Source organism: Liolophura sinensis, chromosome 11 (assembly GCF_032854445.1).
Source record: "Liolophura sinensis isolate JHLJ2023 chromosome 11, CUHK_Ljap_v2, whole genome shotgun sequence".
NCBI lineage: Eukaryota > Metazoa > Mollusca > Polyplacophora > Chitonida > Chitonidae > Liolophura > Liolophura sinensis.
Window position 1 is genome coordinate 27,330,531 of NC_088305.1, and position 11,422 is coordinate 27,341,952.

At 38.8% G+C, this 11,422-nt stretch overlaps 1 protein-coding gene across 1 annotated transcript; it reads left to right on the plus strand.

Annotated features, from left to right (window-relative positions):
* The first annotated feature begins 365 nt into the window (after positions 1–365).
* On the plus strand, positions 366–4,004 carry LOC135478037 (uncharacterized). Its single transcript, XM_064758302.1, has 5 exons — positions 366–806; positions 1,361–1,587; positions 1,891–2,098; positions 2,594–2,808; positions 3,239–4,004. Exons 2-4 carry the CDS (start codon positions 1,387–1,389, stop codon positions 2,767–2,769), a joined length of 585 nt encoding a protein of 194 aa, XP_064614372.1. The 5' UTR covers positions 366–806; positions 1,361–1,386; the 3' UTR covers positions 2,770–2,808; positions 3,239–4,004.
* The last annotated feature ends 7,418 nt before the right edge of the window (positions 4,005–11,422 follow it).

The window sequence follows — 11,422 nt, forward strand, 5'->3', positions numbered from 1 at the left end:
AGCGCAGCGTAATGACCCAGGAGCCTCCCACCAATGCGGTCGCTGTGAGTTCAAGTCCAGCTCATGCTGCCTTCCTCTCCGGCCGTAAGTGGGTAGGTCTGCCAGCAACCTGAGGATGGTCGTGGGTTTCCCCCGGGCTGTGCCCGGTTTCCACCCACCATAATGCTGGCCGCCGTCGTGTAAGTGAAATATTCTCGAGTACGGCGTATAACAACAATCAAATAAATAAATAAATAAATAAATAAATAAATTTGACCTTTGACACGTGACGTCAGGAGTTGAACAATGGACGAGTGGAAAGTTACAAATGGCGGTAGCGTAAAATCAGTCGGTCGTTGTCACATGACAGTACACGGTAATTATCCCAGATGCCCAAACGCTGAGTGTTAAGAGGCTGTAGCAACAGCGACTAGAATGGGGCCACCATGCACCTGTGGCCAGAGGACAAGTCTGTCGATCGAAAACGGACAAATTTTGTTCCCCAAACGAGAGTGTGGTCGTCTGGACCGACTCCATACTCGGTACTGTGTTGTGAACATTTCGCAGCAGATTCTTACGGCAACAGTGAGCTGGAGCGGAAGCTTGGTATGAAACCTAAATTTAAATCGGGCGTAGTGCCCGTTATTCGAGATGACAGAAGAAACCGAACCACAGCTCACTCAAGCGACGAATGCTTGATTGACGAAAAGACGATTCGAGTTGATAGTGGTGAAGCCGGCACTATGGCCATTCCGCCTGTCACTCGCAACGCCCGTGTGGATTCGTCAACTGTGCCAGCAGCTATTCGAAAACGGCAGTGTATGAGAGTAGGTTAAGTTTGTTTACAAATTAAATCAGAAGTATCCTTTTTTTTCAAACAAATCGCTTATTCGTGACCTGATGTTAGCACTTTAATTTTCTCGGCATCATCAATACATATTCATGTTGTTGTTGTAACTCGTAAACACACCGATTTGTGTGCGGATGGCTAGCTTTGTCTGATAGTCACATATGGGTGTAGATCATAATAACATCTCCTTGTAGGGCTTTTATACCCACTAATTTCATTTTGGAAATGTTATGTATTTATATTATTATAAATGTGATTTGATGCTGCCTTTCCTCACGTCAGCTAGCATCTACTGTCGAGGCGGGTAGCGTGTTCTATGTTCCAGTCGAACCTAAGGGTTGAAACACGTTGCGTGGCATACAAATTGGCAAAAATTTACATTCTTGAATTTTATTTTGAATTACTAATACATGTAGTCATAAAACAACATCAAACTAAACCGTTGGTTTGAAGATCTGTTTTTCATTCTTTAATTGTGTAATGCCATATTGTTGCCTTTACGTAAAAAATGCATAAATTTCAATTTTTCAGATTATCTCTGTGGCAGAATCTTGGGAATGTTGTCCAGCAGAGGTTGCTCCATATATCTCAGAGCCGGATATCCCAGACCCAGAGACCCAGGTGCACGAGTGCTAGATACCTCAGAGTTAGATCAGACTCGTATGTTGAGGACATCAGTTTCACCACTGATGTTGGACTCTGCAGTCAGGGTACTAGGGCAACACAAGTTACTCTTCGCCCAAAACGAAGAAGCAAAGGTAAGAAGCTCCTGTTTTCTGTGTGATTCTTTTCTTGGATCCCGAATTGACTGTTTTCAAATTGTTTGTGTGACAACTGACTTACTATTTTCACTGCTTGTTTATCATTGTCTAAAATTGATTTCTGTTATCCTCAACATAGACATGAACATTACAAGTGAACCACTCGAGCTGAATGGTTCTCCAGAAATAGTTCCCTCAAGATATTTTAATTTGATAGCTACAGTATTGCAAGATGAATACCAGTAATGCATTTACATGTTCAGTTATGAATATTACTCCATTTGCTTTTTGGGTGTTTAGGTATTTCATACAAACGGCAGCCTGCTACTGCATGCACAGCAGTACAGTGTAAGCTATTGGACGCACCTGCTTTCCGCCGCCTGTCTGAGGTTGATGAAGATAGTGATGAGGAGAGTGGAGAGTTGGATGAAGATGACCATAATGAGACAGAGGATCAAGTTTATCACCCTAAGGAGGAAGACTTGCAAGAAGAGGAGCCAATCATTAGGTTTGTTCAAAATATCAACACTCGTGCAGTATCTATGAAGGTTTCGAATTGAAGCACAGGGTCAATAAGTACTACTAGGATGATTTCCCAAATGTCTTGAACTGGGAGTCTTATGAATAAAAACTATACTTCACTGATTATTTATTACTATACTCCATATGTCACAGTCGGCCATTATGTCCAGGGAAAAGACGATTCAAACTATGAAAAAAATCTTTTATTGTTTTTGAGTTCTGTCTCAGATACCTGTTTCAGCATTGTTTGCAGTGTTGTAGTGAATGTCTGATGACATTTAAGACAACAGGCACGATGGTCAGTGTGTGGCAGGTATGCACCAGCTGCAGTTTTACCTGAGACCTGGACAGTCAGCCATTGGTTGGAAATTATCCTGCAGGAAATATCTTAGTTTCCTCAGCTATTCTATTCTGGGGTGCAAATGTCTCAAAAACACTTCGTGCGCTCTCCTCTGCTGGAATCACTTCTTATTTCTACCAGACTTTCCTCAGTCACTAAAAGTCGTTATTGAAGAAAGCTGTCAGCACGGTGTGGTCAGAAGAGAGAAGAGCCTTGCTGACAGAACTCAGAAGGTGTCAGACTTACTCCTGGCAGGAGATGGAAGGGTTGAAAGTCCAGGTCACAATGCAAAGTATGGCACTTACAGCATTCTGTAAACGAAGATCAATAAAGTCATCAACACTGAAACAGTGACAGTAAGATCATTTCTTTCATGCATTTTGAGAAAAAAATTAATTGTAATAACTTAAAATGTGATCAGACATAAAATTATGTTAAATCATTCATGGTTACTATTTGCAGTTATGCCTCTTTTTTTTGACCGTCTTTTCTTTGTCCTGCTTTGTTATTGGTATTGTATCGAACAGTTAAAATTTTGCATTATACTGTGTGTAAATTAAGAGGTGTGTACTTTGTAATCGTGAGGTCTCAGTGGTTATGGTGCAGCTCTTTATGTGAAATTTCAAGAGGTTGTTTAACGTTATTCTCTCCATGTTCGTTGGATGTTGGTTATTGACATTCCAGAGTCTCCTTTAGAGGCTGAATTTCAGTCTTTTGACATATGAATGTAACTGAACATTGCTGATTGTGCAAATTACATAAATATAAATGTTTCATTAATATTAGATCACAGAAGTTGCCAACAGTAACGCAGTGGAGAAGGAGGGGTGAATCCAGGCTTTAGATAACCTAAAGAAAGAGAAGCTCAGTGTGGATGAGATTGTTACAGATCGACACACCTTTATTCGAAAATATCTTCGCCAGGAACAGCCTTCAATTAAATGCACCTTGGATGTTTGGCATGTTGCTAAAGGTATATCGATGCTTTTGTTTTACTGTAAAATGTTGTACTTTTAATGAACACTAATTCCATCAACCACAGGTCAGACAATACATCAGGGATGGAAATTTAATTCTTTGTCCACTGTTCCTTGGGTCATTTTAGGAATAGTGTTCAATGTATAAACTGGTGATAGCATGACTACAGATGAAAGTAATACTTAAAAAACTGATACAACATTTTAATAATCTGTTACCTTTCCAGAAATCGGAAAAAATTTCGGGAATGAATTAGTTGAAGCGCATCAAGCAGCTATTAAATGAACAGTGCCTGTAGTGTGATTTATGCACACTGTATTTGGTACTTATTGATCAATGGCCATTTTAATAGTATGCACATGTAATTGTAACACATTTACTGTTACCCCACTAATTCTGCAGTTGAAACAAAAAGCTTATTCAATAGCAACCTGTCATTTTGCATGAAGCAACCTTTTTTTGAGCATTTAGCAGTCAGTCATTTATTGGAAACACAATCTGTTCCTGGGCATGCAATTGCATGTCCCAGTGTATTGCCATATTTGATCCAAGGTCAAAGGTCGACTGTCAGTACTCCCACCAGTAAGATTCATATTACTTTAGGTATGTTATAAATGTGACAAATTAAAATCTCAACATATCTGAAAACGGCCTGTTGTGTTGATCTGACATCATCATTGGTTAATTAGTTCATAGATGATAGTTTTGTGATGTCACTACTCCGTTCAGCATTGAGACATCAAACTGTAGCGTGTGATGTAGTAGCATACCATACCACATATATCATATTCCGTATGTGTTAAATATAAAACGAAAATTTACAACCAATACAGTATGACTGGGCCAGTGCGGGCCTATTGTGGGAGATCTGTATTGAAGTGATTTTAGGCTGTATTCGAGCAATTCGTGTACTAATTTGATAAGTAAGGTAGGCTGGTGGCTACTGTGCCACACGTGTCACTTCCTCGCCTTTCACCAATGTGGCAGGCTCTTTGGTCGTGGTGGAAATCTGTGCTTGACGTGGGAACGTTTCCGACATACCTAGCAAAGATCAGTGTTTTTCTTCAATGTAATATCCAGTTTAGTACCCCATTATGATTAACCTGACTAAAGAGAAGTGGTATTGTGGGTTATCTTTAAGGGAATGGGGACCACATGATACCGGTAAATGAGGTTTTCTTTGTATATATTAGAGATGGACATCCCCAAAGGGGGGGGGGGGATATGTGACGTCACTGAGGGGGGCGGGTTGTGGCACAGTCTAGGGGGTATGACCTCACGTGTTCGTCAGCTGGTCGTCTACTGCACACACACACACACACACACACACACACACACACTCTCACACATATAAACAAAGATATATACACTGAGATGTACATAGATCTACATGAATATTTATAAAGTAACCACGGCATAGAAAATAAACATATGCTCAGATTGAAAGTAGACTATTCGGGATATTTGGGTTGGCCCTGAGAAGAGCCTTTTGAATGACGACAGCTGTTGGCGGGTTGGTTCAGGCAAATCACACATTTTTGCCCTGTTTCTGGTGAGTTGGGTTCTGGGACGAGAGCGTTGTGGTCATTGACAAGATCATTCGTAATACATCATGAAACCAGTATAGTCCGGATGGTGAAGGGAATCGGGCACGGATGGCGGCAACTGCACATGAAGGTATTACTCGTCTTGTGTTATTGCCAAGCCAGTGCCAACAGGACCGCATAAATTGGCGATAAGCAACGAAGTTTTCTGAAAAGATTAAGTTCAAATGGTGCAAGTTAATACACAATGCCAAATGAAGACCTCTATTTTTTAACTCTCAGATTACTAGTATTAGTCTCAAGACCAGTTTAGACAACTAAGTTCAAAATTGTCTACAATTAAATACCATGTAAAAAATTAGTTACTATCTGACTACTATGTCACCTAGCCGGTCATGTCTGATGTCTTTGCCATGATGTTTCTGTGGTGGCAGCTCTTTAGCGGCACAGACTTGCTCTCCCACAAGGAAGCACAGGATAGTAAGAACTCCTCATTGTCATATGACTGAAAAATTGTGAAGTATGAAGTGTTGTGAGTATAAAACCTAAACGTACATACATACATACATACATACATTTACAAATTTATTATCACTGATCTACTGATTTATTGTTGTCGTCCATCTTGCACTGTTGCCTGTACTGGTCATATGCCACGTGAAGCACATCAGGGTTGAGGCACACCGGTTCAAATCCTCTATGGTCTGTGATTCATTGGACTGGAACATCCATCTCCTCACAGTTGGCGTAATCATAGTTATTTCATGGCAGCAAACACATTCTGCTGAAGTTGGAATGATGATGCAGCTTCCACATTTAAACCTGTCAAAACATAGCCCACAGTTTCAGAATCTTTACCTTCACAACACCACAAAGAACTGTAGACTTAGATAATTGTTTAATTATCCTGCCGGAACAATCAGCAGACCGGACATCCAAACAGTGACGTTAACAAAAGTATAGTCACTGTTCAATGAACAGTAGGACTGGATTATGCGAAAGTAGAATTTCATAGACTTTAAAGTGTATATTTGGACTATTATGAATTTTGCACAGGAGAACCAAAGAATGTGGGAAAACATGTCTTGAATTCAATGAATTGACGTTATTCCTTGCTAAAAACAGCATAATATTCTGGTTCTAATTTTCTGGAGAATTGCACTGAGATGGTAATGTTAAAAAGCTGTTGACTTGCGTATTCCGAGTTGCATTTTCAGTTTTGTTTTGTTTTTTTCATTTTTGCAGACAAAAATCAGAGGACGTTGTTGTTGTTGTTGTGGTATGTAAGTATTGTTGACAGACGTTTGATAAATATAAAGTTCCGGTTATTAACCTGACCAACAAGTGTATTTGGTAATAGAAAACGTTTCACATATGTGTTCCTAGTGCCCTTAACGCAGGACTTACGGAAAAGTTATACTCTGCTGACAGTTTTATTCTACCGTATCATGCAGTGTTCAGCAAACGGGACTGCTCGCTTTCACTGTCTTCAGTTGCCACGCTTCAGACCTCGTCCCTCGAATCTGTGTCGTCGCTATTTTCCCCCATCATCAGACGCATATGGGTCAAATCATAGGTGTTGCCTTTCCACCAGTCAAGTGCATGCCTGAATGCAAAATGCATGCGGGCGTCTTTAAGGTATACATCATCAGTTAAAGAGGCTACCTACCGAAGACATATGCATAAATCCAATCCAATATTCACTGTTATTTTAGAATAGCTCAAATAACTAACTATCACAAAACATCAGCCTGTGCACATGCTACCGTTCAAAACTGGTAATCAAGCTACTAAAGTTTTTAAAGCGGTCCCCATTACAAGTTTTCAAAGTTTAAAATCATTTCAACGCTATAAATAGTATAATTATACGAGTCTGATATTTATTAATATGCAATAACTTTAACTATTCTTGCATGGTAAATACAGAAACTTTGGTTTAATTGGCGAATATGGATTGTTCTGCCAAAAAACACCGTTGCATAACCTCTGTGAGTTTATGTGATTTGGCCTACATAATGATAGCCGGACTAGAAGTGTCCAGTTCTCACTCTTGTCTGCGTCCGAGAGGAATACATTAGTGGATAGCATAAGTATGTAGATAAAACACACATATATAGACAACAAAATGTGGATGATATAAATAAGTAATTAAAAAGCAAAAAACAGTTACATATTTTCCAATGTATTTATCTTTCCATATACAGCACATGTTCAAGACAACATAGATAATTCATATTTCTTACATTATTTTGTTGAGAAGTTACGTTTCATGTTTGGTTGTCCTTACTGGCTATCATCGTGCTCTATGCCATCACAAGAATTTCAGTGAAAATGTCATCAGGTGGTGTGATTCTGGCCACCGCTGACAAAACCAGATCAAACATCTCGCCTATCGCATGTGATCAGTCGCCTCAGTATGTGTGGTGCATCAGTTTACGCTGAAACGAACAGCACAAGTAGTGACGCTTTGTTTGTGACGTCACAGTCACGCCGCGTCATGTCGTCTATCATTGCTCGGCACAAAACATATTCCCACTGCAGAATTGAGGTACGTTTGAGTACCTCCACTAGGAGTTTCTCCTATGTACAAGTTTGCTTGAAATTACAATAAATCCACTGGTAAGTTGTCGCCATAGACGTCTTTTCAGAGCCAAACTCTACATGATACAAACTATATGTGCGTAACGTTTGTTTCTAGGACTGTAATATGTCGATCGCATGCTTAGCAACGTCACGGCGGCGACGTTCGGTACACGTCGGTAATCATCGGCAGTGCATATATGAAGGAAATGTGTTGTAAGGTTGAGCACTGTTTAACCAAAACAATCTTATGTCATCCAAAAACACACAAGTGTATGGACAACCATGTAGACAAAAAATGCTTTCACTCGTCTGTGAGCTATATACATACATGTAGATTTTAAAAGCTAATAGGTTCTTAAAACACCATGGAACCCAGTGTTAAAGTTTTAGTGGTAGGGGTGGGATTTAGGGTAGAACTCAGCGTGAGGATTGCTTGAATAAACCTGCAAATTTCAGAGTTTAATGGTCAGGGTTATACATTTCTCTCTGTTTATTATACACAGTATTGATTTTACTATTAAAATCTGACAGCTGAGTATGGTGTTCTTTATCTCTTTAATCCTCAATTATCAAATTATCGAGGACAAAAACATATGATCCCTGACAGTGTTTTTCTCCTAAGGCAGGTTTTTTTTTTGTTGTTGTTGTTTTTTTTTCGTAACACATTCTGTGTTTTAATAAAGGTGTATTGAAAAAAAAACATAACGAATTTAAAGCAGGTTGCATGCATAAAACTCCTTGGAATGGCGATTACCAAGGCTGACATGTCGGTCAGCCCTTAGTACAGTTATACTTGGTAAGGTACTAGTATGGGTCGTGCCTAGTGTCTCCTTTTACGGGAAGATACTGTTGTGATGTAACTAAAATTCTGCTGAAAGAGCCGTGTGAGCAAAATCGTACAAACATACTGTTCCACACTAACCGTGTGTAACACAATACTCATCACTGCTAATGGCTCAGTAGTAGTTTACATCAACTCACGTTGGATTTGCTAGGCACTTCGCGCCATTATCAACCCTACGCCATTGTCACGGAAAGCGTAAGGTACACTTCCCGTTGAACTGGCTAATGGGTTTGCATCGATTCCTACGACGCCTACCAAAGACATCAGCACAAATGCAATTTAATTTTTAATATTATTTTAGAATATCTTAAATAATTACCTGTCACAAAACATCAGCCTTTCCACGTGTTACTGTTCAAAATTGGTAATCAAGTTCCTAAAGTTTTTGAAGCGGTTCCCGTTACAAGGTTTTCCAAGTCTAAAATCATTTTAACGCTATAAATAGTACAGGTACTCTAGTATGATATTTATTAATAGCCACTAACTTGAACTATTCTTGGATGGTAAATACAGAAACTTTGATTTAATAGGTGAATATACATTGTTTTGCCAAAAGTCTCGTGCGTATAACCTCTTTAAGGTTATGTGATTTGGCCTAGATAATGATAACCGGACTGAAAATGTATAGTTACCACTCCAGTCTTACAGCGTTCGAAAGAAATACATAAGTGAATAGCATAAGTATGTAGATAAAAATATACCTATGTAGACAAACATAATGTTTGGTGAGATAAATAAATAAATAAATGGCACAAAACGGTAACATATTTTCCAATGTGTTTATCTTTCCATATACATGTACAAGACAACATAGATAATTCATATTTCTTACATTATTTTGTTGAAAAGTTATCTTTCATGTTTGGTTGTCCTTACTGGCTATCATCGTGCTCTATGCCATCACAAGAATTTCAGTGAAAATGTCATCAGGTGATGTGATTCTGGCCACCGTTGGCAAAATCAGATCAAACACCTTGTCTCTCGTATGTGATCAGTCGCCTCAGTGTGTGTAAAACATCAGTTGACTCTAGAACAATCAGCACAAGTAGTGACGCTGTGTTTGTGACGTCACAGTCACGCCGCGTCATGTCGTGTATCATTGCTCGGCACAAAACATATTCCCACTCCAGAGTTGAGGTATGTTTGAGTACCTCCACTAGGAGTTTCTCCTATACGCAAGTTTGCTTAAAATTACAAAAAATACACTGGTAAAATATCTCCATAGACGTCCTTTCATAGCCAAACTCTACATGATACCGACTGTGTGCGCGTAACGTTTGTTGCTAGGGCTGTAATGTGTCCATCGCATGCATAGCAACGTCACGGCGGCGACGTTCGGTACACGTCGGTAATCATCGGCTGTGTATACATAAAGGAGATGTGTTATCAGGTTAAGCACTGTTTAACCAAAACGACATGTTCACATTAGGTAAAGTGTGTTAAGAGCTAATTCTATTTTATATACGGCTTATTTCCTCCCACCGTAATGCTGACGTATAAGTCGAAAACACAAGCATACATAACAATGGTGTTGCCTTGTTACACTCTTACCATATATTCAATAAATAAAATGAAGATATGCTCTATGTATAAATAAGTCACGCTCATTAATATTCAATATCTTTGATAAAATAAGCAGTTTATAACACTTGGACATTTGATAAGAGAAATGATTTTAGTGGACAAGATTTAGTCATGGATTAAAGAGTCAAGTCCTATCCGGTCGTACATGCATGGGAAGGTTTGAAGCAACCTGAGGATGGTCGTGAGTTTCCTCAGGCTTCTGTGAGCGGTTGCCTCCCACCATTCGTATAAGTGAAACATGCTTGAGTACAGCGTATAACACGAATCAAATAAATAAATAAACAGTCGAGTGTATGGTGTAATTATAATAGTGACACGTTCCAATGCAAATTTACAAATGTACCCTAAACAGTCAAGTACATGATTGGATCCAAAACGCATGCACGGTACTGGCGTCTTTAGGCGATTATGGAGACAAGCTATACTAGTAAGTGTGTTCCTTCTTGATCCACATGGATATGTAATCGTATATTTGAAAAATATCAACACAAACTGCGCTGCAAATATCTCCTCGTTCATTTAATTAGTTCTGACCATGATAGGGCTGCCGTACTGTCGATGTGGCGTTATAAGCCATAATATTCATTGATTCTTTTAATCACACATGTAGGTCTATCATTATATACTGACCTCAGACCATTAAATAATGAAGGATTGCATAACTTCTTAAGACATTCACATTAAATATGATAAAATGACACGCCAAAAATTAGGAAGATATTAAGCTACAAGTAGCAACTATGCAATTTATCTGAATGATGGAAACCGTCTAATGTCATCCAAAAAAACACTAGTGTATGGACAACGATGTAGACAAAAAATGCTTTTACTCGTCTGTAAGCTGTATACATACATGTAGATTTTAAAAGCTAATAGGTTCTTAAAACCCCATGGAACCCAGTATTAAAGTTTTAGTGGTGGGGGTTGAATTTGGGGTGGAGCTGAGCGTGAGGGTTGTTCAAATAGTGCTGAAATTTTCAGAGTTTAATAGTCAGGGTTATACATTTCTCTCTGTTTATTATACACAGTATTGATTTTACTGTTAAAATCGGACAGCTCAGTATGGCGTTCTTTATTTCTTTAATCGTCGAATATCAAATTATCGAGGAGAAAATCATATGATCCCTGACAGTGTTTTTCTCCTAAGGCTAATTTTTTTTTTCGTTATGTTTTTTTTTTTCATAATAGAATAAGTGTTTTAATAAAGGTGTATTAAAAAAAACATAACGAATTTAAAGCAGGTTGCATGCATAAAACTCCTTGCAATGGCGATTGCCAAGGGAAGCCTGGTTGGAATAATTATCTTTAGATTAGCTCAGTGTGTTTTAAACCAAACTAACACAGAGTCCACGTCAATTTCATGTGTCTTTAAAGACTTTACTGTTGGCGTAGAATGTCGACGGATCCCTGACAGGTTCTCGAAATAAAAGGATACTC

What these genes read in the sequence shown, in the direction of transcription:
- LOC135478037 (XM_064758302.1), top strand. Translation starts at nt 1,387, where the DNA reads ATGTTGTCCAGCAGAGGTTGCTCCATATATCTCAGAGCCGGATATCCC. An exon ending in CCCAAAACGAAGAAGCAAAG is followed by an intron (nt 1,588 to 1,890) that starts GTAAGAAGCTCC and finishes TTGGGTGTTTAG; the next exon opens with GTATTTCATACAAACGGCAG. An exon ending in GAAGAGGAGCCAATCATTAG is followed by an intron (nt 2,099 to 2,593) that starts GTTTGTTCAAAA and finishes TATTTCTACCAG; the next exon opens with ACTTTCCTCAGTCACTAAAA.